General features: G+C 49.3%; 1 protein-coding gene across 2 annotated transcripts; it reads right to left on the reverse strand.

Annotated features, from left to right (window-relative positions):
• Nucleotides 1–279: 279 nt before the first annotated feature.
• On the reverse strand, nt 280–25003 carry Slc37a2 (solute carrier family 37 member 2). 2 transcript variants are annotated; one of them, XM_021638661.2, is made up of 19 exons: nt 24834–25003; nt 11614–11695; nt 11078–11171; nt 10880–10958; nt 9403–9538; nt 8947–9023; nt 7892–8058; nt 7329–7366; nt 6884–7036; nt 6527–6617; nt 5168–5230; nt 4738–4823; nt 4019–4067; nt 3792–3865; nt 3498–3576; nt 3291–3388; nt 2983–3047; nt 2716–2772; nt 280–1299 (listed from the first exon to the last, which is right to left on the reverse strand). In XM_021638661.2, exons 1-18 carry the CDS (start codon nt 24890–24892, stop codon nt 2742–2744), a joined length of 1521 nt encoding a protein of 506 aa, XP_021494336.1. In that variant the 5' UTR covers nt 24893–25003; the 3' UTR covers nt 280–1299; nt 2716–2741. The 2 variants fall into 2 exon arrangements, with proteins under 2 accessions (XP_021494336.1, XP_021494337.1); XM_021638662.2 differs by lacking the exon at nt 2716–2772 and having other exon boundaries at nt 24834–25000.
• Nucleotides 25004–25329: the final 326 nt, after the last annotated feature.

Consider the following 25329-nt stretch of genomic DNA (forward strand, 5'->3'; position numbering starts at 1 on the left):
AAGTGAGGACCAGGCGGATTAGCTTTACATTTTCCTGCTGAGGCCAGTGTGTCTAGCTAACACACTGACCAACACAGCATCCTAGTAAATGCAATGATTATCTTGCATGGAGTGGAGGGGGGAATCTAGGCTCCTGCTGTATTGTGTGTGTTACTAATATCACGAATAATTCCCTCTGGGAATGCCAGCTGTCACAGGCCCGGAAGACACTTTACTGTCCCTCATGAGCTCCGCCAACGCTGCTCCGCCAGGCCCCACCAAGGACAAGCACAGGCACAATTGGCAAAGGACATCTGTATTGGTGCTGACAGGCAGCTGAGAGGTCAGGCGGAAATGCCAGGAGTCAGCCTGGCATATCCACTCAGAGTGGAAGGAGCTCCTGCATCAGAACCTGTGGCAGAGGTGGCTGCAGGACAGCTCCAAGCAACTGCTGAGCAACAGTCACTCAGATGTTTCAAGCGGTAGCCTCATCCCTTCTACACTCGGCACCCACGTTCAGGCTTCAGTCCTCTGTATCCACTTCCTGTTCGTTCTTATGGGAGAGCTGCCATGCAGTGAGCACCAGGTGGTTAAAACACTGGTATTTTCAGTTGCACACGACACCCCTCAGTCTTCATAGCACACGCTCCAGTGTCTTCATCCACGGAGGCATATTCAGGGTGAGGTGAGGGAGGTACTGGATTCTGAGGGTGGGCATGCTCAGGAGCCAAAGAGTGAGTTTGTCCTCCAGTCGGTACCCATGACTGTTCCCTTACCCCATCCAAGCACTGCCCGTGCGTCAGAGTGGCTGAGTTACCAACAGAATCAAACAGAGGAGAGGGCAAGAGGGTCCTACTTGGGGAAATACATAAAGAAGACTGGTTCATGGACAAAGGGACAGAGAGAGGCCCGGCACCTTTGAAACAAGGTGAAATCCCTCGCAGGCACAGGCCGATTACAGAGGTTTTAAGTGGACATGGGAAGGAGAGACGTGCCTTTCCCAGGCCTTGGCTCTTGCTTGAAATCAAGAGTCTGAACGTCCTCCCCTTTCCCTTTCAGCCCCATCCCTTCTGATTGCAGCTCCCAGAGCTCAGGCCTTAAGTCCTCCAGTTTCCCATGCTTGCTGCTCAACAGTCCCTTCCCAGAGAGTCTTCCGTACCCTTCGTGGCAGTGTGGGTTTGGGCTGGATTGGTTAGATCAAGAGGCTTTGCCTCACCCTGTGATGGAAGTTTCCATTTTCTTGCACATAGGGAGACTTTGGGTACGCAGCAGGGACCCTCCATGCTGCTCTTCCAATTGAGGCGTCATATTTGTTTATACCTGCATGAACAGGAGAGATGAGATGGAGGAGAAAGTAAGCCACAACTTAAGCTTCTGCCTTTCGCGTCCACTGTAATTAGGGCTCCTGTTTACTTGTTGGGCAGGCACTAACAAGCCAGAATAATATGGAAGACAAAGTGTTTCTGCCGCATTTGGCCACTTTACAAAAAGCATCGCTCCCTATCTCATCTTCTCTCAGCCTCAGACCAACCCTACCAGGCACTTGAGGAAAACATCCCCATTATGTTCAGCGATGCAGAGAGTGAGGAGTTCACCAAGGTCTGAGAGGTGAGTGTGCAGAGAAACCAAGAACGTCCAGGGACATCAGGTTCTCAGCCGAGAGTGCTCCCTGCTCCAGTAAATCACTGCACATTTCTTAATGGGCCTTCCAGAAAAAAAAAAAAAAAAAAAAGAAAAGAAACCAAGAACCAGCCTGGGGGAGCTGCAGAGGCCAGAAAGGCAAGCTACCCCCACAGACCTCTGTTCAGTTTTAGGTTCTGCCAGGGCTGGCTCCTTCCTTCAAATGAGAATACCTGCCTCTCACGGTGGCTGTTAAGCTAGAGTGCCCTGCCTCTACAACTCACAACATACTTGGGTTTTTTTGTTTGTTTTGTTGTTTTGTTTTTTTCTCCCTTTCTGCTTTTCTTCTTCTTCCAGGTTCCCTTCAAGCCTAGCCAGGAAAATGTAGGTAAAAGGGAAAAATCATGCTGCCCAGTCCCCTGCTCTGGTCCTCCAGGACAAAGCAGTACAGGGCGGACCCTGTGGATGCCTCCACTTGCAGTACCACTTCCTGCTTTCAGCTTTTCTCCTTGCGTGATGCCTTCTTAAAGTGGAAGTGCTTCCCCAGACACTGTGTGGGTTACCGTGACCCCAGGGGGTGGGTCTTCACATTTGCCATCCAGCCCAGGTCCAGGCTTCGCCAGCTCTTTTTCTTAGTAAGGTACTTCTGCCAGGAGAGCCAGCAAGGCCCCAGGGACAGTTGCCCAATCACCAGCGCCTGAGCCTCTGACCTCTGACCCGCCACCGCTGGACACCAGGACTAACCACTGACTGCAGTATGTCCCAGAGGCTTTGATTGGTAGTTGCCCTTCTCTGCACAGCCCAGGCAGAGGGGCCAGGTGACTTTGATTTCTGACATTCAGGAGGCATCTGCAGCTCAGCCTCAGTTCAGGGAAGAAACGATTCTGGATCTCTGGCCCCTTTGCCCTACAGGCGTGTCCAAAGCCCTCTGCAGCCACTCAGCTCCCCTGAGGACCATTTCCCAAGCACCATGCTTTTACTAGCTTGAATCTCCAGGTATGGCTCCCAAGGAAACAGAGAAAGCTGGGGGGATGGGAGAATCAAATCCAGGAGAGAAGAGGATTGACATGCAGCCCGCATTCTGATGGCTTATTAGTCATACTTGAAAATACTCACAAAAGTCATGGGACTTGAGGAAAATACTATCGCGGGTGGGTTAGGGCCAGACTAGAGCTATGGAGACACACAGGGACAACAGAGGCAAGGTTAGCAGTTCTCAAGTGGGGGGGGGGGGTCCAGCACCACATCAAAGGTTGGGGGTGCTGCTTTGGTGTCCCTGAGGCCCAGGGTAGACCAGCACAGACTGAATATAGAGTAAGTGAGCACCGGGGAGATTTCTAGAAGTGAGGTTAGGAGCAGGGCTTCCACCACCAGGAAACTCACCCGCTGCTTCTGCTCCGGGCTGTCTTCCAGGCCAGGATCTCTTTGTACACCAACCTGCAGAGGAGCTGTGGGGAGTTGAGGGTGGAGAGGGAAGGGAAGATACCGTGAGCTTCCAGGCTCAGCTGACCGCTGGGCCAGGTGGTTGAGAAGTTTCCCAGCACACTGCTCCCCACGGGAGCAAGCAATTCTGAGCAAAGGGCAGCTCCTTCTCACCATCCCACAGAGCCCCAGTGTTTGATGCCAGAGTTCCAGATGGTAGACCTAAGGCATTTCCCAACTGACAACTACGAACCCCCGAGAACTCTTACCAAGCAAGCCAGGACGTCGGCAGAGATGAGCATGTAGAAGACATTGTTCCAGCCCGTGGGAGAAATGAGCCCAGCCAGCAGGGGCCCCAGAGCCGCACCTATACAGAACCATCTCATGAAAACAGTATGTATACATTCCCGGACCACCTTGGGCAGTGCACCTGGGGGGTCCGAGATAAGGCTGGGGCTCAGCTGCCAGTAACAAACCTATGGAGCCGGTGCCGTCGATGATGGCCGTGACAGTGGAGAGGGCCTTGGCGTTACCCTTCAGGCTCTCATGTGTGCCCTGGGGAGACAGAGTGGGACAGCCCGAGTTAAGCAGAACCACTGGATAAGAGCTAACTTGAGGAGGGTGGTGGTAGAGCCCTGGGGTTAAAGGAAAGAGCCCATGGTGGTTCTGTGGGACAACAGATGTGAAAGGAAGACGGGGAAATGGCCTTGTAGACAGAGCCCCTGACCAAGCCCTCAGACCAGCCTGGTACCCAGGAGTGACCCACTCACCAGATCAGCCGAGACTGCTGTGGTGATGAGTGCGTAAGGGCCGTTGACCAGGATCCCACAGATAATTAACATCACTGGGAAGACAGAAGAGATGATATGATTAGAGATGAGGGGCTGTGTGCAACCCCAAGTTCAGAGTAAGCAACACTCCCCACCCCTGGCCCCACACCCGCTTCATGGAGTTCCAGAAACTCGGGGAAGCAGGGGGATTCACTCCACCTCCTCACCTATGGAGCTGGTTATCCCATTCTGGCCAATGTAGTTGTACAGGAACATCTGAAGGAAGAAGGAGATGTTTTTCTCTTGCTAGGCTAGGAGGCCTACTAGTGTGAGCAGGGCCCCGCCTGCTCTAGAATGCCACATATCACTCTTCCTGCCTTGTATATCTGGTCTTCTCAGGTCTTCTAAATGTCTCAGAAATGGATGGTCTAACTATGGTACTCTCTAGTATCATTTTTGGTTTTGGTTTTTTGTTGGTTGGTTGGTTTTGAAATGAGTACCGTGCAACACAGGCTGCCCTGAAACTCACTCTGTAGCTGAGGGAAGACCTTGAACTCCTGATTCCCCCTGCCTCTGCCTCCCAAGTGCAGGGATTACAGGCATGTACCACCTGGTAGGGCTCTGTAATTTCTCCTTTCCCCAAACGTCTTCTCGTGTCTACCCTCAATCTCCTTATTGATCCTTGATCAAAACATGTAGCAGCTGATATCCTCCTCTCTGCCAAGGCTAGACAATCACTAATCCCATTCCAGAATTATCAGTCCCAGTCTCTTTTCACAGAGCCTGGTCCTCTGCTCACTCTGCTTCTCTTTCTCTGCACATACCAAGGAAGACACATAACACATGTACTAAGAGACAGCCATGTATGTAAGTGTAGAGATGAAGACACAGATACGAGGCCCCACACACCTGCTCACAGGCATGTGCACGCTGAGATTATACCCACCATGGGAGCAGCCAAGATCAGCATGATGCAGCAAGTGGTGGCCCTGCCATTGGTGTAGTCGCTGATGAGCCCTGCCATGATGCCACCTGGAACACAAGCGCACTCACACGCTGTCCCTGACACTACCATGCTGCTCCTCATCTGACACCTAGTTTTGTCTCATCGCCCTGCCCACTGCTGGCCTGGCATTAAGGAAGACTACCTCCCTCTATAGCCTTCCCCTGCACCCATTACGCCAGGAAACCAAAGCACCATGATTGTGTCTCGTAGGCCCACCCAGCCTAGCAGGAACAGAAATGAGGATACACCAGTATGCCTTTCTTCTCTGGAGCCACTGCCCAGAACATGGCCTGCTGTCCCTTCTTTCTGTGCCTCTGCATAGAAGCAAACAGGGAAGACAGCCTGCCAGGACACAAGGACAGGGTCTCACCTATGATGCCACCAACATCGAAGAGTGTGGATAGGTCCCCAGCCTCCTTGGCACTGAAGTGAGCTATGGAAAACACAAAACCATAATCAGAGACTCAGGGAGGTTCAGGACAAAGCTCCTGAATACCATGGCCAGAAGAGTCCCTGTGGGACATTGGTTCAGCCTAAGGAAGAAGCTGAGAGCCCATGGTCTGAAGCAGCTTAGGATATACCTTTCAGGCCCCAAGTCTTAAACTGTTCTCTTTCTCTGAAGGATGGCCTAGACCTTTCAGTGCAAGACCTCTCCTGCAAGCCTGGTACCTGACCCACGACAGTACCTCTAACTCTTTTTCCTGGAGTATAATGGTTCTGACTGAGCATTGGCCCAAACAGCCATTTTCTTGATCCGCTCCTAACCTAGAAGCAAGCTCCACAGGGGTTCTTCCTAGGCAGGTCAACTTAGGTCTGTGCTAAGGCCCACAGCCATAGAAGGAGACCTTCTGTGCAAGGAATATGGGGATCCTGGGCTTAGAAAAGGGGAACATCCAGAAGCTTGTAACTCCACCCTCAAGGCTGATTCATACTCTGAAGTCAGCATCAAAGCCACAAAACAAAGGGTCACAATGCCTTTGAAATTGCCCTGGTACCCTGCCAGTTCAGAGAGAGGGGCCCCTCGTGCAGAGCTATGGGGCAAGCCACAGCTTGAGACCTGGTCATGACTAATCCCCATGGTTTCCTGAGCTCCCATTCAGAGTACATGTGTGTATGTGGCAGGACAGCCATTGTCTTTTTCCAGAGCCAGGAAAGAGTAAAGCAGTTCTGGGCAAAAGGTCGTGGGTGAGGGGAGGGGCTCTCAGAACCCTGGAGGTCAGGCAAGTAGAGCATGTTGCTTTTGGTAGGTTACCCCATCACTGGCAAACCAGAGACCCTTTCAAGCAACAGTGATTTCTTTTCACCTTTATATCCTTAGGTAAGAGCAGTGGAAAGGAGCCATTGCATTGGGGCAGCTCCCTCAGTGTGGTCCAGAAGACCCCAATACAAAGATCCCTCCCATGATGCTCCTGGAAGATCCTTGGAGTCCATGGAGTAGGGAAGCTCACACAGCCTCTTCCTTGAATTAGAGGTACTCAAGGCAGACCGCTACCCACCTTTGAGCCAAGCAGCCCACACTCAAGCTGGAGAAAATAGGACTACATGACAGAACTCTGCACTCCTAAGTCCCAAGTCAGATCCAAGGGGGCACGTGGCTAGGGACAGTGCATAGGGCTCGGGCCTGACTGTGTGCTGGAAGCAAACCCAGGTATGGCGTTCTCCCTGCACCAGCAGTGGCCTGGGCCTCCTTGGAGATCCTTTTTCTCAGCTCTTCTCCCCTTGGACTTACCCACATTGAAGATGTACAAGGGCAGCCAGTAGAGAAAGGTATAGCTGACCAACTTGGCGAAGAGTAGACATAAAGAGAACTCGATCACACCCTGGGAAGCACAAGAAAGGGCACAATGGAAAGGGACTTGAGAAATCCCCAGTCCAGCGGAGGCCCCACAGATAGCACTACCCCATGACTGTCATCAACCCCCAACATTGCAACCTCAAATATACACCCTATCCTAATGGCAGCAATGTGCCTAATACTGCACGTCATGTCAAGATAACCTATAGAGATTCTACCCATAGCATCCCATCCCCTAGTATCTAATGGAAAACTCTAGAGACTCTCTCCTTCATTCCACAAACATCTCACCGGGATTTTGAGTGCTCCCAAGAAACTGATGGCTTCAGGCTCAGGGCCGTGTTCCTTGGAGGAGCTGGCTGCGATGTCCACGCTACTGTCCCTGCTGGTGTAGGGACCATTCACAGGATCTTCCAGGTTGTCCTGTTCTTTCTCCAGGTCACCCTAAGCAAAGGACATGATCCCTTCTTGAGGGCAGGGCCAGGTACCAGCCTTCTCTAATGGGAAGGACAGCCCTGGTGAGAAGTAGGAGACAGCCATGCTGGGGGAGGTGTATGTTTTTCTCTTGGGCTGGCAGGCCTAGCAGGTTGTGGGGTGTTTAGAGCCCAGCACTGGGTCTGTGAAGTCACTAGACGGTCACAGCTCTCTTCTCCAACTCTTAGCCCTCCCAGGGGGCCCTCTACATCTCTGCGATGTAGAGAGGAGGGCAGGAGGAGGGCTGGGATGGCAAACTCACATGGTGCTGAGGAGGGGTGCAGTCCACGTCTTCTGGATCTGGGGGGAGAAACAAATACCTTTCTGAGAAGTTTGCCAATAGTCAACCCAATTACAGTGGGTCTAAGCTAGTGCAGAGTTGGCCCTGCACGGCCCATGTGGTCCCCAGCATTTAGGGAGAAGGTTTTCTAGGCCTGTTTGACTCTTGTAGGAATGGGGTCATGACTTCCTCAAGGAATAGTAATGATAACACCAGTCTTGCCAACACAGAGCTGTCAGGGAATAGGAAAACAAAAACAAAAACAAAAACAAAACAGTAGCTGTCTGCACTGAATCTAAGAGGCACAGTCCTTTAACAGAGCACATGCTACAGACAAAACACTGAAACTACATTGTCCCCCTCACACCTTCAGAAAACCTACAGAGCAAGTACTACCATCACTTTACAGATGAAAAAACAAAACAAAACAGTTTTAGGGTCACAAAGCTAGTCACCCAATAGCCTGAGCAGCAACACTCGCAGAATGTCCAGCTGCTTCCTCCCATAAACACGTTAGGGCACGGGGATGGGAAGGGTTCACTCACATTCAATAAGAAAGAGGAAGGTGACGATGCCCATGACAGCAGTGATAATGCCAGGTACGATAAAGGACAGGCCCCACTGCTGGTTCACCCAGACTCCAGCGATCAGGGAGCCCAGAATGTTGCCCACAGACGTGTGGGAATTCCAGATGCCCATGATGAATCCCCGCCTGAAGAGAAGTAAAGGGGATAAAAATGGAAAAAACGACAAAACAAAACAACAAAACAGGCCCAGCCAAGCTCAAAAGGCTGCCTGCCTCTAGCCGCCAGGAGGAATCCACAACTGAGATCCTCAGAGCCCCTAAAGATAGTGCAGGAGAGCCTCAACTGTGGTCAAGCAGCCGATTGATAGCACTGTGTGGGGTTCCGCTGCTTCAGCCAGCCCCCAGGGCAAGCACAAATGGAACTCTGACCACGGAGAAATCACCTCCCATTCCTCTCTTTTGATCCCCACCAGAATGACTCTAAACGGTAGTCTTCAACTGGGGATGACTCCGCCCCTCAGCGGACATCTGAAAACATCTGGAGATCAATGGCCATAACCTGGGTTTCGCTCTTGGTACCTAGCGGGGAGATACCATGCCTACTGAAAAAACAGTGTGTGGGGCAGCCCCCAGAGCAAAACTTGAACAGCTCAGACCAGCAGTGCTGAAGGTGAGAAACTGAGGCAACCTTTTTGTTCTTCTGTCTTTTTTTCCCCCATAGCTGAGGACTGAACCCAGGGCCTTGTGCTTGCTAGGCAAGCATTCTACCACTGAGCTAAATCCCCAATCCCACAAACCCAGTCTAAGAAAACAGAGTTGTGGAGCCCTTTCACATTCCGTCAAAAAATAGAATTTCACCATGTTATGGAAAGTATACCTAAGCTGCTTGCTGAATGGGCTAAATCCTAAAGATGAGAGAAACAGCACTATCCTTTAGCCCCAGAGACATTTCTTCTCAGTGGACGAGACCCAGAAAGAAGACACAGTTTTAATCTTTTTTCCTGAAAGTACCCCGGAACCCCCACCACCCTGTGCCCCCGATCAGGGTCAGTCCCACTCCCTCATCACACTCACTTTCCCTTCCCAAACCAGTTGCCAACACAGGTCACCACGGACGGCCAGCCTGTAGTCTGAACAAGTCCATTGCAGATCTGTAGAAGGGAGATAGGAGTGAGCTCAAGCACCCTTGGTCCAGGAGGCTCAATGTCATGGCTCAGGAGTCCTCCACACCTACACTGCAAACCATGCCTTTCCCTCACTTGCATGTCCACACACAATGTCACAAACTGGCTTTTCCTAGCCCAAGGTCATGTGAGCTGAGACCAAATTTCTCATGCAGCTTCAGTGTGGTACCCAAGGAAGGCACTCTGAGCCAGTCACATGGGACTCTGAGGGGGGGAACAGGATCCTGAGTAGGTGACAGAAGGGACCTGAGACTAGAACAAGGAGAACAAGTTCGTGTCTGCTGTGACCTGCGGATGGCTAGGGACCTCTGAGGGGAACAAAGGCCCAAGCCAGAGAGGCTCATACCTGGATAAGCACAAAGTACCAGAGCATATGGATATTCCAGAAGTACCCTAGGCCAAACAGGGAGGTGAACAGGCCGCTTAGCACCATTCCAGCTGAAAGGTAGTAACGAAGGGGCAGCCGCTCCCCAAATATTCCACTAGAGAAAAAGACAGGGGTGAACTCCCAGTTAATGCTCTGTCCACCCTACCGCCTCCCTCTCCCATCCCGTATTGCTGAAGCCAGTGGCGACCAGCAATGATCTGTGTCTTGCTGCATTCCGAGACTGACCCTGGCCCTCACTTTCAGGACTCTCCTGCTTTACCTGGCACTACTCTGAGAATTCTGTTGCCCATGTCCCTCCCTGCTGGCTGACCACTCCTTGTCACTTGTTTTCATTAAGCCCAGTCTCTTGCATCAACTTCATGCTTCTAACTACCATGATATGTGAAACATCTCCAACTGCATGAGTTCGGTCCCCATGTATCCCTTTTTGCTGCAGGGTCATATTCAGATAGCCTTTTGGATACCTTTACACCGGTGTCCCTAAAGCAATGGAAACTCAACACTCTAAATTCTAAATTCTCCCTCCTCTCATCGTGGAAACCTCTGAAACACCGCTGTCCCCAAGTTCAGCAGCTTAGGCGGCTGTCATGCTTGCTGTAACCTGCCCTGTCTGCTTCAAGCCTTCCTCAGCTTCTCCTTCGCAAAGAGCTAAACTCCTCCCATGGTTCTCCCATTCTACAGTCTGGAGCGATCCCTCTGCAATTGACCTTATCCTTTAGCCCTGTCTTCTGCCGCAGCTTCCCAGGGAACCCTGTGATCATTTCCACCTACACTCCAGACTGTTCCCTACCTGTGCTCACTGGTGCCTCCAGCCTGGGTGTCTTTTCCCACTGTCAATGCCCGTGGCTCTTTACATTTCAAGGCTCATCTCCTCCAATGCCTTCCTTAACTTCTTGTCTTCCATCCCAGCTTACACCCCATGCTACCCAACACTTCAGCAATTTCCAACTAGCTGCTAAGCCAAGGGTCCTTCTACTCTAGATGGTGAGCTCCCTGAAGGCCACACCCCTGCCTTGTCCATCTGCGATTCTTGGCAGCAAGCTCTGTGTTTGCCAGGAGAGACCCCTAGACAGCTTACCTAGACAGTGCTAGGTAAGCTCTCCTCGGGAATCTACATGTCCAGGGCTGTGCTTTGAGGACCCTGACCATACCCACCAAAGCTTCCTTAAATGGAGTATCCAAGAAGCTTCATGGGAAAAGGGCTGCTACTAGCAGGAGTCCACCACCAGCAGTGGGGAGGAAGAGTTTGGTGACCACAGAAAAGGAAGAAGGAATTGCCTGGGTGGGTGGAGGCCTTAGCCTCAGTCCCATGTGGAGGCACAATCAGCTTTCTTACTTTTAGCTGCAGCCCCCAGGTCAGTCAGGAGAAACAGCAGTTATGAAGCACCCACCCCTCCAGCACCCCCAGTGGGCCCAGGCTCTGCCTTTCTCTTACCTAATAAACATGCCAATGGCATAAGCCACTAGGAAGGCATTGTCCACAGCTCCCAGTAACTCCTTGTAGTCATCTTTGTCTGAAAGCACATAGGAAAGACAGAAAGCTAGCTGGCTGGGCAGCTGCCCCCACAGGAAGCGCCCTTTCACTTTCAAGGAGGGACCAGGGAGTAGAGACAGCCACGTGCCCTGTTTTTACCAAATGGACTCCAGTTGCACCAGGTAGTATCATTGAGGTCATGGGTGTCATTATCGGGTCTGATCAGCTCTGAGCAGTTCTGATGCAGGCGGCTCTGCAAGGCAATGGCACCCTGGGTCAAAGGTCATATCATCCCCTGGAACCTGCTCCACCCAGGGAGAAGCAAGCAACCTGCTACTCAATCACAAGCATCACTGCTTGCCAGCACAGTCCATGCTCCTTCCTGCCAGGACCTCCTCCGACAAGGGTAGGTGGCCATATAAGACTCATAAATGGAATCCGCAGAGCCTGGAGCCTCTTCCTTCTTAGCTCACCCGCACTAACCAACAGGAGGCCAACTTAAAAGGAACATGTAGGAAAGCATTGCAGGAGGGTTGTAGGAAACAGTCACCAACACTGAGTGTCCGCCAGGTGGAAGGAGCAGTGCCAATGACCAGGGTAAAGGAAGTTGGAAGGGGATTGCCTGAGGTCTACAGCATCCAAGTCTGCCAGGCTCACGATGTCCTACATTCTTCCTTAGCAACCAGCTTCCTCACCTTAACAATGCTGATGGGCTTTCTGGACATGTGATAACAGGCATAAATGAGGAAGGTGAGCAGCAGGATGAAGCCACGGAACCTGGAGGAGAGAAGAGCATCCAGTCTTCAGAAGCCCAGTCGCAGTGTCCCCCAGGCCTCAGCACCACCAGCGCTTCACCTCCAGGTTCTCTGCACAAGTTCCTGGGGCAGAGGCCAGGAGTGTCTGGGAGCAAAGAACCTCTGTTGAAAGCACCCCCCTCCCACACACACACACACACACTCCTGCCACCTTCTTTCCAACCCCTTATCTTCTCTAGGGTCCCACTGAGGCAAGGGTGTCTCTGTGTCTGGGTGTGTGGAATCCACAGAGAGTTAAAATCATTTCCCTAATGTCAGCAATGACTGGCATGGGTTGGAATTAAAGGGGAGAGGGTTCTGTCTGCAGAGTGAGATCCATATTCCCCCACACACACACACTTAGAAGTTAGCAGTCTTAGCCCAGACTACAGAAAGAGATGACTCAGCCGGGACAGCCGGTGACAAAGCCTGAGTCCTCTCCCTCATGGTCCCTGGCTAATCAACTCCACTGGGCAGAAAAATGATTCTTTCCCCGGTGGCTCACATATGCCATGCGCCCTCTCCCGCCCTGCTTCTTATCTCATGTGGCGGCCAGATGGAAAAAGCAGTCTGATCAGGAGTCTCTCAAAGTTTCCACTGCAACACAGCCACTGCACCCACCCAAGGGTCTGGGGAGGGTCCTGCAGTGCCCTGCTGAGTCACTGTTTCCCCAGGAAGGAATCAGCTGAGCTCAGTCAGCAACCAGGAACCAGGAGGTATATGGAAAATAGATCTCAGAATGGGACTGGGGGTGGAGGGACAGCTCAGAACACATGATTTGTGAGCTTGAAGCCCTGAGTTACAACCCACCGACAAACCAGCCTGGAAGAAAATGTTAGACAAGAGACGACTCAGTGCCTCTGCTCATTAGAGAGAAGGGTGGGGGAGAAGGCTGAGCAGGCCCTGGAGCTCTCATTTCCCTTGGGTCTACAAACCCAAGGATGCTCACCCTGCCCTACCCATCTGGTAATCTGCCTCCAAACTCCAAACTCACTTCCCCGAAGCATGCAGTTAAGCAATGCAGGCCACGTCTTGTAAAATAGTTGTTTCTGCAGAGCCTGAATTGAGTTGAGTTACCAAGCCTTGTCTCACTTTGCCCTGGACTTAAGTTTCCTTCCTGGGCATCTGTTTCTATTCCCTGCACTGTCCTATATTTTTTCTTCTAAACCTTGGATGGTGGTGAGCACACATGCTGTACCAGCACTCAAGAGGCTGAGGCAGGAAGACTGGGAATCTGAGGCCAGCCTGGGCTACATAATGAGACCCAATCTCGAAGTACCTCCTTGGCTACTTGTTCCCAAGGCACCTGTGTGAGTCACATGGGTCCTCTAGGGACTTCAAGGAAGACAAGGCTACTCCAGATACCTGCCTGTCCCAGTGACTGACATAAAAAAGCTTGGTGACACCAAAGTTTTCCAAGTCTGCCAATTGCCATATAGCTGATTCCTAGTTCAGGGATTTCTAGAATTCTCTGAGAAACTTTAGAGCACATAGCTAGCCTAGGCAAAAAGCAATAGATGGAAGGCAACTGCAACACTATAGTTAACTGAGATGTTGCCTAAACCAGGGAGAAGCAGACAGCTTTGAGTGACACCTCCCACTCACTTACCAGGGAAGCCTTTTCTGCTTCTGGCTTCTTCAGTTTTACATGGATGGGAGCATCAGCCCTACCTATGTTACTCTCATCCTCGTCCTTGGGTGCCTGTGATGCCACCTTTAAGTGCCACACAACTCAGCTTGTGTGACCACTCATCTTGGCTGACCGTGCAGAGGTGCCAGGACTCTTACTGTGTGGCCACAGTCACGACATGTCAGATCCTTCCTGGTTCTGAAAGACCTTAGGGAACTCACATCCCACTGGATCCCCTGAGAGTGCAGCAGTGACAACTGGCCAACAAAAGACATGCCATGTCATGGTCAGCAGCCATGCCAAGTGCCTCATAAGTTTCACAGACCCAAAGAGGGACTAGAGGGATAAGCCAGCTATTGGAACCCTTCCCTTTCACCTCAACCCCCAACATCCATACTCCTTTACTCCCAGATACCAGGAGCTTCCCAGAGAGGGCGTTCCAGCCCACCTTTCTCCCACCCAAGCTCCCAGGTGTTTGTCCTTATCTGTTCCATGCCCTTTTCTTCCAGAGTCCTGTCACTCCCAACCGTAGGTAGAAAAAAAGCCATGGCAGCGAACAGGCATACTCATGTCCAATTCTAAAATCCAGACGTTCTTGGAAAAAACAAGACTTTCCTTGCGTCTACCTATATGCCTCCCATGCTGCAAGCACCACTCTAGGGACCTGACAATTGCAAGAGAAATGGGAAGAAAGATCCTTCTATAGCTCACAGGTCAGTGGGGAAAACAGAGAGAATGGGGGGGGGGGGCTGTTCTGTAAAAACAAGGAGCCTGTGCCACACAGGAGCACAGGAGGGACACCAAACCCAGTGGGATAGAAGTACTGTCAGGAAAAGTTCCAGGAGATGTGGTTTCAAAATCAAGCAGGACATGGCTAAGTCAACCAGGGCTAGGACAGGTGCCAGGGAAGAAGTGTCAGGCAAGGCACAGAGGCGTGAAATAACAATACCAGTTTGGGAACACTGCATGGCTTAGGATATCTGTAAGAGGAGACTAAGCCAAGCACAGAAGCAAAAGTGGTAGGGCCCAGGCCAGCCAGATAGGGTCCTGTGTGCCAAGAAGGAGAGTTTGGGCTATCTCTTGAGAAGGACAAAAGCCATCAAGAAGGGCCAGGCTTTCCTAGGCGAGGGTGCTCTGCATATGAGCCAGGTGAAGCCACAGGGAAGCCCCACACGGGCTTCCTTGCTGCAGGTTGGTGCTGGTCCCTGTGTCTTCCCATCCTGCTGGCTACTTCCTGATATATGGCTATCTCACAGGATGCCCTAGATATATTTCAAGCTCATGTCCATGGAGAAAAAAAAAGTAAGAACTTAAAAATCAGGCAAAATATAGTTTTATTCCCTAAACCTGTCCTCAAAAGGGACTTTTTTCCACCTTATTCACAGAACTATTGACAGATGTTTGTTATAGTTCTCAAAGCATTCCTGATACCCAGTGGACACTTAAAAATGGCTGGTACTATTTCAGATTAGGACAGGAAGTAGTAGATGTAGCCCTTGCTTTACAAGGGGAATTCCGGACCTTTATTTGCCTGGCAGAAATTTGGAGACCATCAGCCCTTCCTATCTCTCAAAGATGCCTACCTGAGTCTCTCAGGACACAAAGACCTAGGGTTGCTAGTACCCTGCCTTGTTTAGGGAGGGGAAGGTAGCTGCAAAAGAGTCTGCAACCACACAGGAAACTGACTCTGAGTAGCTAAGATCTTTCTCAGGACAGGAAGATCGCATTCTGACCTGTGATTTTTTTTTTCAGCCCTTCAGGGTCCCGCTCAACCTAGATGCCAACCTCCTAACAAAAACCCTGACCCCTAAGTTAGCAGGAAAAATGGGATCCTTGAGAGCCAGGGTTCCTTGGCTCTGCTGTGTGGTGTTAGCCTGACACTGGCTTCCTCTGGGGCTTCCTGCCTGGCCTCTAGAGGGTAGAAGGTTAAGCTCATAACACTGGCTGGGACCCAGCCTTCTTGGAGCCAGGCCTCCCTCCTACTAGCCAGTGCTCCTTTCAGGCCACATCAGGTGTTCATGGAAAGGGCCCCAGGGCTGTTATTGAAAGGGGCCTAAGCAACATGGGGGTAGGTTAGGTAAGGGCGGGGCTAGACTGAGGCTTCAAGGAACTCAAGCTCACAGGCCTGACAGCTGAGGAATATGGGCAGGGCAGGACCTGCAGGTTTCACTTCTCACAAGCCCTTTCTTCCCTCTGGAACCAAGACACCCCACAAGAGGAGCAGAGAGAAAACTTGCAGAGCCACGCAGTAAGGGATGGCCGCCTTGGTTCAGAGTTGGACTGGGCAAGCAGTTCAGAGGCCAAGGAACATGTTGGGGAAGGCCCACAGACTGCTCCACATGGGGCTAGCTGTCCCATGACCCTCTAAGTCTTTGTTAGCAAGAGGTGGTGCTTCTCAGAGTCCCACCTCCTCCATCAGATGCTGGTTACTGAATAACCAAGTCAGATAGAGAGGGACTAGCTATCTCTTAAGTATTAGCTAACAATCCAAATTATTCTTTCCCAGGACCTCGATAATAGCTTTATCAACTTCATTAAGACTTTGCACTAAGAATGATTCGGGGCTAGGAACAGGGAACAATGTGTCCCAAAGTAGCAATAAATAATGAACAAACCCCACCTGTAAGTACCCTCATTACCACCACCACAACAAGCCAGCGAGACCCCAAGAGCAGCCTCTGATCTCTGGAGAGGTGGAAACAGGCCCCTGTCCTCAGTCATCCCTGCTCCCTGCCTGATCCTCCTTTGATGTACAACTCTGATAGCCATGACCATGACTTAGAGACAATGGGGGTTTCAACCCTCTCAGTTACTAATCATCACCACCCCTGCTTCAACCTGGGATAGCCTCGGAGATCAATGTCAGGATGTGGCTGCAACTGACCTTGGCACTTCCTCTGAGGAAATGAACCTGGTGACCTGTTCTTGGGTGTGCCTGTTCTGGGGTCAGCAAGTTCTGAAAAGGATAGAGGGCTGGGTACAGTAACAACCAGAGCAGGATCAATGCTGGCTGTGCCACCACCCTCACCCTCCACCAAGCCCTCCACCAACACTGGGAGATAGCCTAGTGGGAAAGGGCCATCCAAGGGCAGATTCCCAAGGGCAGAGTCCTGAGTCATTGCCTGCAGCACACAAGGGCCAGCAGGGCCAGGCCAGGCTGGGAAGGTCTCTGAGGAGAGAGCTTTCTTGGATCAGGGAACAGGCCCATAGAATCCCAGGCCTCTTTCTCTCCTCCTCTTTCTCTGGCTGGGTCTTAGATCTGCTCTGAGAGAAGAGAATGACTTAGGGTGAAAGTTCCACACTTCTGAAAAAGTCTGTATTCTAAACAAATGTAGTATGGACGGGAATGTGATGATGGCCACAAAGCTGGAGTCCTAAGAAGCAGGTTCCCTCCGGGACCCTTCATGAGGCCTCACCCTCACTGTTTTTTTGTTTTGTTTTGTTTTTTTTCACCCTCACTGTTAATGAAGCAGTGACACAGCCCACCCAGGTCCCCCATGACCATCATACCAACCTAGTGACAATTGGATGAGGGCGGGGTCTGATTTTGGAACTCTACCCCTATTGGCCAGCTCTTCTGAAACCCACAAACTTGCCCCCTTCACAATTATCCTGTTGGCTGAGTGACACCTAGTGCTGCAGCTTACTCTGTCCATCCATTCTGAGCTCTTAGGAATCCCCTACTTGGTTTGCTTCTCAAATATATATTCCTCTTTCCTGAGAAAGATCATCACCTTAACCACATATTTCATCTAGAAAGTTCTGAGTTCCTGTGGCTACTGGCCAGTGATTTCTTCTCTGGGAAGGATCTTGGGGTCCAGCCTTATGTCCACTGGATTTTTCTAATCCAACGCTCAATCCCAACGAAAAGGGAGCGAGAAGCATGGGTTTCTGTGGGCCTGTTCTCTGGCCTAAGACAGCTTTTGTGCTTTATGTGGGTGTTACTTTGGGACTGTCTAACTCTAACCTCAGAGAGTACTGGTATAGCTTGACTGAAGAAAGGTCTTGACCAACTATGAAGACAACTCTGGGGCACTTGCTGCCTCCTAGACCAGGTCACACAGCACCATCCAGCATGGTGGAGGTTGAGGGCACATAGGTCTGTCCTTTAAGGAGGGAAAGAGGAAACATCAGGGAGAAAAGAGGAAGCCCAGAAGGCAGCAGCTGCAAGCTACAATAATAAAAGACGTGGGGGATGGGCCTCAGGGTCACATGCTAGGTGACAGATGGGCAGACTCCAGCATCCTTCGTATTATTCCTTCTCAGGGCAAGACAGCGCTGGCTTTCACAGCTCTCTTTAGGCAGTTCTTTCTGCTGCCCTTATCAAGTACCTCTTTGCAGGAACCAGGAAAATAAGATGAGAGACAGGCACTATCCGGGACTCAGATCTGATTCCAGCCCTCTGGCCACAGAATAGGGAAAAGGACATCAGACTTACGCCAAAAGAAGCTGAGTCTCCATTTCTGGTTCTGCTAACTGACTGTGACTTTTGAGAAAATGGTCTAACCTCTCAAGCCTCCATTTTTATTTTTAAAATAAAAGTCTTGTGACTGCATAAGACTGTCACAAGGACTGACAAACACAATGGGTGTGCACAAGTGTCTAACCCAGGCAGCGTCGCTCGGTCTGTGTGTTTCTGCTCTGTCTTTCTCACCAACTCCACAGCACAGCCAGCACGTCTGTCAGCCTTGTCCAGCTTCCATGGGAATATTAAGGTATGGGGAGAACACACTGCGTGGGAGTCCAGCTCCTGCTCCTCCCGCCTGTGAAAGCTTTCTCCCTCCACACCCATTCCTGCTCATCCAGCTGCTGTCTCACCCTGCTCCCTCCTGAAGGACCTGAGTTTTTCTACCTTACAAGGCCTCGGGAAATTCACCCAGCCCTGTAAGCATCGGCCACAAGTCATCTCTCTGGACAGATGCCATGCTGTCAGCTGCACCCCCTTTCCACCCCACCCCCCGCCACATGCCCTCACAATATTGGCACAAAAGGGAAAGAAGCAGGCAGGCCCAGGGCTAGAGACCATGGGTGTTTGGTGGCTCAGAAATACTGTGGACTGGCTGTCTACTTAGTCCTGACTAGGAATGGAGTAACGCCTACTGGGCAGAAACTCCACAGATTCTGCCGGCCTCCACACACCTGGTGCCACCTGCTCAGAGCCTCGCTCCAGGAACTGCTTTCTTCCATGCTATACTCCTGCTGGCTGGAATAACCAAATAACCAGTACAAAGACAAAGATTGCCCAATTCAAAGATGATTCAGTGATGGCCTCCTCCCAAATCCCTTCCACAACAGAAATTTTCACAGCCTAGCAAATCCCAACTACAGTAGCCTAAGTGCTTTAAAAAGCTTTTCATTTACACACACATTGTAAAGATAAAGATGCTATCAACTTGAGAGTGGGGGGGGGGGGGCATGGGAAGGGTTCAAGGGAGGGAAGCTGGAAGGAGCTAGAGGAAGAAGAGTGAAGAGGGAATGTGATATAATTCTATTTCAATTACAAATATATTTTTCAGGCTGGGGGCAGGGGGTGCATGCTTGACCCCAGCAATGGGGAGGGAGAGGCAGGCAGATTTCTATGAGTTTGAGGTCAGTGTGGTCTACAGTCAAGTTATAGACCAGCCAAGGCTACACAGAGAAACCCTGTATTGAAAAGCAAAAGCAACACACACACACATATATACACAAAAAAAATCAAGTTTCTCACTTAATCTCATTAATACCCTGAGATATAAGTATTGCTTTTTTTCCTTTTATAGTTAAGGAAATGTGGTCTCAGAGAGATTAAGTGATTTGTCTAAAGTCAAATGACAGTGTAATTTTTTTTTTTTTATTTTCCACTCACATGACCATCAGGAGTACAGCAGGAAGACCAAAGGTTTAGGAGTCAGATTAACACAGATCCAACTCCAGTGTAGTCATTTGCCAGCGATTCAATACTGTGCAAGCTACATGCTTTTCTGTCTCTTGTTTTACCAGAATGTCTCGTGAGGGAACTAACCTTTCATTAAAAAAAAAAAAAAAAAAAAAAAAAAAAGACAAATAATACCAGGCACAAAGTAGTATGAAAAGCTTATAGAATGACAGTGGATAGTAAAGCTTCTTTAGGGCTGACGGCAAGCCTGGCACGCATCCAGATACTTCCATTTAAACCTCAGCAATCTTAGGAGCGGGTACTGCTGTTATCCGTATTTCACAGGTGAAGAGTCCAAGACTATCTGTTATCTTCACGTCTATTTCAATGCTCTCCTTAGGGCCATGTGAAAGTAACGTGTGATGGAGCTCATTTCTCATTTTTTTTTTTCACACAACAAGTCCTCATCCTGTTGTTCCCACCTCAGCTTATATTTTGTTTAGCACAGGAAATGTCCATTGGACTAACATACATCTGTAATGATCTTCAGTAACACTAACAGTGAGAGCCACCATTACTGCATACTTACATGCCAAGCAATTTGTACCTCTAATCTCTAATACCTCAGGTATCAGATATACTCACAGGAGGCAGTTTTCTTCAAGATCAATTCAACTGATCACTAAATATATGAATCATCACCCTTTGACACTCAGTACATGCAGCGCTACTTCTAAAATTGCTAACTCGGGGGCTGGAACGTAGCTCAGTAGCAGAGCACTTGCCTGGCTTACACAAGATCCTGGGTTCTACACGTAATGCTACAAAAGCAAACAAGTAAAACAAAATAAAAATAAGATTGATGACTGCTGTGTGCACAGCACTTCCCAGCTCTGCTGCTAATTCCAAGAAGGCAGGGTGATGTCCTCATTTTCTCTGCGAGCCCCGGAGTTCAGTATAGCATCTTTTCATTAAAACGTTGGTTCTCAGGGCAGCAGAGCATCTGAATTCACACTCTTTAGGAAAATGGAAGACATCTCTTGTGGATCCTCTATCAGCCACAGAAGCTGAGAGTCTTTATATGAGCTATCAGACATCTCTTCTAGAACTACCTACTGATGAGAAAACGGAGGCTCCAGGAAGTTCATAACTCAGAAGCACAGAGCGCTAAAAGGATCCCTAGCCCTGCATGTCTTGAGCTTTGGAGAGCTTAGCAGTTAAGAAGAAGCGTGCCAGCGGGACTGGAGCTGCAGTTCCGTTGGTAGTGTGCTTGCCTGGCACACACAAGGCCCTGGGCTTCCATCCCCAGTACCACATAATCCAGAAAAGGTGGCTTACACATATAATCCCAGCACTAAGTAAGGGAAGGCAGTGGGGTCAGAAATTCAAGCTCACCCTTTCCTGCACAGGCAGTTCAAAGGCCAGTGTGGGCTAGAGACCTTATTTGGAAAAGACAACGCTCAAGCGATGTATGTTTAGAGGGCTGTGTTGTGTGCATTCCTGTGCTGAGGCGCTGGCATGAGACAATTCACCCTTATCACCCCTCATTTTCCCTGATATGTGCTACTTTGGTCTGAGGCTGTAGCTTGATGGTAGAACATTTGCCATGCGTGGTTATAAGTGTGTTTTACGGATAGGAGTGAGAGCTGCCTTGGACTGTAATAGGTTCAAGTGGAAAGTCTGAAAAGAAGCAAGTGAGTATGTTGAAAATCTTTCCAGAGCAAGCTCAGGCTTGGTGACTTGTCTCAAGTGGTTTTGAAAATTAGGGTTCCTGAGCTGGGCATGGTGGTGCACGCCTTTAATCCCAGCACTCAGGAGGCAGAAGCAGGTGGATCTCTATGAGTTAGAAGCCAGCCTGGTCTACAAAAGGACAGCCAAGGCTACACAAAGAAACCCTGTTGGAATAACCAAAAACAAACAAAAAAACCAACCAACCAACCAAACAAACAAACAAAACAGAGTTCTTGGGAAACCACCTAAATTTGATCTTTCACTTTTTAAAAGAAGTGCTGAAACTAGTATGGCTTGGTAAACCAATACTTAGAATCACTGGGAAATCAGAAGAAATAATCAATTTTCTCTACATCAAACTCAAATAGATAAAATGCTATCATTTTACCAATAGTTTAGAAATTTTTGTAAGAGAAATTGCATAGATTTCTGGATGCCCTTTCTGTCCATTTTGTTTTTGTTCATGGTATTTGGGGACCGAGCCTTGGGTCTTGCATGTTCTAAGCAAGTGCTCTACCACTAAGCAACATGCTCAGCCATTTTCTATTTTTATTTGAGATAGGGTCCCCTACTTGCCCAGACTGGCCTTGAATTCCCAACCACCTGCCTCAGCTTCCTGAGCATGGGAGAATTAGAGGCTTCTCCACACATTTCCACTGGTCCTGATGTTGTGTTATCTGATGGCAACACACTGAGTTGCCTGCCATGATTTCAGCTACCAGCTAAAATGTTACATAGACTGCAACTCTCTTTCTTTAATTTGAAATACAGCATCTTCCCAGGCTATTGATCTTTACCTACAAACCAGATACTTAGGGACCTATCCCAAACCTATCTTTTGGTTTTTTTGGTTGTTGTTTATAGTCTTTGCATATTATGTGAATGAGTCCCAAATTTCTTTAAGGATGTATTTATTTTTATTTAATGTGTATGAGTGTTTACCTGCATGCTTGTTTGTGTACTTGTTTGCCTGGTTCCCATGGAGGCCAGAGGATGTCAGAGCCCCTGGAACTGGAGTGCCATATGGCTGTGAGCTACCATGTGGGTGCTGGGAACAGATCCTGGGTCCTCTGGAACAGTAGCCAGTGCTCTTAATGAATGAGCCATGTCTTCAGCCCATTTCAGAATCTTTGTATGTTGTATCTAAAGGTTTTTCCTCTCTAAATCATGTTTGTTCATTTTCATAAGCTGAACGCTTATTCTTCCAAAGGTCCCACAGCAGCAGATGGTTAGGAAGACTTCTGTTCTTCCTGAGGAGCTGAGTTCCAGGGATCACTAAGCCAAGATGTGGAAGAGCAGCACTGATCATACAGGATTAAGGGAACTGCCAGTGACGGTCACTGATAACTGAAATGTTATGATAGGGCTCTATTTTCAGGATGCCAGTACAAGGAAGACCTTTTCCTTTCCTCTAGGTGATCTGTAACACATAATAACTTAATAGGCATTGCATTCTTTATAAACTGAAATGCAGCCTCCTACTCAACTCTGTGGAGAATGAAGAAACTCTTGAGTCCTCTTGTTTTACAGAGCAATATGGTTATTTGTAAAGTTTCAGTAGGAATCTCTTCTTTCTTTTTAACAAGAGCACATTTAGAAGAACTGGTTATGTAACCAAGGCCTTGCCTGATTATTGTATTCGACAACAACGTCTATTTAATATCAAGTATATTGGCCCCTTTCAAGGAACTGATGCTCACTGCATGGAGTAAATGCTAATAGAACATTCCAAGGAAAAGCAGTTTTCTGAGTTCCCAGTCTTACAAATAGAAGAAAGTCACTCAGTTTTTTTCGGAGGTCTAAAAGCCTTAGGATATTTAGGGAACCTAAAGAAAGGAATTTGACCAAATCTATAGATATAGCAGGTAAAACCTGGTTAAGACAGTTTCTTGGCATGTTTTCTCAAGGCAATAAATAGTAAAATGACTTTAATAAAACAGCGCAAGGCTACTTATGGAAGACTGGGGCAGTGGCCCAGGTAGCAGAGTGCTTGAGGCACAAGCTGAGCTTTATCCTCAGCACCCACATTAACAGTCTGGCAAGACGGTGGCTGCCTCTGTGCTCCCAGGCCTCAGAAGGCAGAGACAAGACCTAAAGGTCTGTGGGCTGACTGGGAAGTAGTGGGTCCCAGTGAAGAAGAAGAGCGGTGGCTCCTGAGGCTGACCTCCGGCCTCCACAGAGACACACACGTATCACTACCCACACACATACACAAAGGAAACACACACACACACCTTAAAAATTAAATTAAAAAAAAAAAGATTCCTTATGAAAACTTCCAGCAACACAAATTTAACATGACCCACCTGGCTAACTAACACTTTTATTGTACATAAGTAAACAATGAGATTAAATCTAAGGAGACCCACTTTATTGTGTGATCAAAAACCTTTCTTAGAGATTAAAAACACCTGGAGTCTATAAGGAAAACAATGGTGTGAAGAGAGGATACCTTCAGGTTGTCTGAGTCTAACCTCTCATTTATCCTGATTTTAGTTTTTCTTGACATTGAACTATTTTATTCTCTGAAGTGGTAACTAATAGATAAGTCATGTAAAATATGTCCACTGCTGAGATAGTCTCAAGAGTCTTAATGTATAAATGAGTTTATTTGTGTTATGTTTTAAAAAGTGTGTTAAAATATACACAGCATAAAACCTTATCATTTCAATCACCTTTAAATTTAAAGTCTGATAGCCAGGCAGAGTTCTCTGAGTTCGAGGCCAGCCTGGTCTACAAAGTCCAGGACAGCCAGGGATACACAGAGAAACCCTGTCTCGGAAAAATTAAGTCAGGGGCAGCAAGTATATTATGCAACCATTGCTGCCACCCATGTCTGCTAACTCTCCGCTCCCTCTAAGTTCTCTTTCTACCCAATCATGACATCTTCTAGCTCTTTCATTATGAAGGTGATACACTCTCTAACATACTCATGTTCAAATCCTTATGAGAGTCTTATCTTTTTGAAAACACAAGACCGTTTAATAGTTGCGAATTTAAAAAGGACCACATAAAGGATTTCGCGTACAATGATTAGCCTGATTGACAGGACGGGAAACAAAAGACTCTTTTAAAACCAGGCCAAATTGATCACTCTCTTTAAGTATCTGCCCAATCCAAAGGTGACCCTTAGTTTAGTTTGAGAATTTAGGTTTGGCAATGCTGTGCCGTCTGTTTTTCAAGAGAAGCCAGCACCTGACTATTTTGTTAAGTTTTATAGTTTGTAACTGATAGCAACTACAAAATATTTTAAATCTCCACGCAGACCAAGCACACAGCTCCAAACGCTCTAATGGAGAGTGGCTGAAACCTTTCCTCCCAGCATATGGGTGGCATGGTGGCCAGGAAGACAGCCGCTGCATGCCAGCTCACGCTTTTAAGGGCGACCACCCAGTGCTGGGCAGCTGCAGCTCTGATCCCAGAGACCTGCCCTAGCTAGATATCCCTGAGGCTGGAACAGTACTCCCCAGGCAGGCTCCCAGAACCAGTGACTTCTGGCCTCTACTACCTGATCCAATCAATAAAATATAAACTAAAAGGGGGCCTAAGCTCCCTGGCTACCTTTATAGTCTACTGCTCCTTGGCCTCTGTTCCCTACATGCAAGTCCGGGTCCCCCAAGTGCTCAGATAACACTTGGAGGCACTCTACAGGTGCCCGCCTGTACGCCTGTGTTTGCAGATGCAAAATGGCAAGCGGGAAAGGATGAAGACTCCTGGCTTCTTCACAAGGGTCATACAGAAGTCTGGGCTAATGTAAAATTAATAGGTCTGCGTTACTAACCTTCCACGCCTGCGCCGCCAGATAGAGCTAGAGCCCCCTCCCCCACCCCGGGGACTGGCAGAGACATCCGCCGCCTAAGCAAGTCTCTGACTGTCTCGGCAACCTCCCTCTCCAGCCCTGCTCACCAGCTGTCCCTAGAGAAGGCACGGAGGAACCAGACACCCGGAGCCAGGGAAGACCGCATCTTGCGAAGCCGGTACCCGAAACTGGGAAAATTGAGGGCGCAGAGCCGGCGCGCGTCCCCGCCAGCGTCGGCTGCGGTTTAAATGCCCCGCCGGCTGGCCCGCCCCAGACAGGCCATGGCCAGAGCCCCCGCCCCTTGAACATGACCGCCCTGCCCTCTAGGTCGCGCTGAGTGCAAACCCAGGCTATCCGTCTGCGCTCACTGGCAACTGTTTTCTGAGTGCTACCATCTGTTTTCTCGAAGTTTCTCTCTTTGTCAGAGACTAGCAGTCTGAGTTTCCCCCCGGCTCCTCTTTCTGGTCTGCGCTTTTCCGTTTTCACGAGGGATGGGGAACTGAAAACAGCAGTCCTATAAGTCTTCAACTCGGTGTGATGTCCTGTCTCCCACAGAACTACCTGTGCTAAGTGGTGCTGTGCCCTGACACAGCGCAAATCAGG

Source organism: Meriones unguiculatus, chromosome 1 (assembly GCF_030254825.1).
Source record: "Meriones unguiculatus strain TT.TT164.6M chromosome 1, Bangor_MerUng_6.1, whole genome shotgun sequence".
In the NCBI taxonomy this organism is placed as follows: domain Eukaryota; kingdom Metazoa; phylum Chordata; class Mammalia; order Rodentia; family Muridae; genus Meriones; species Meriones unguiculatus.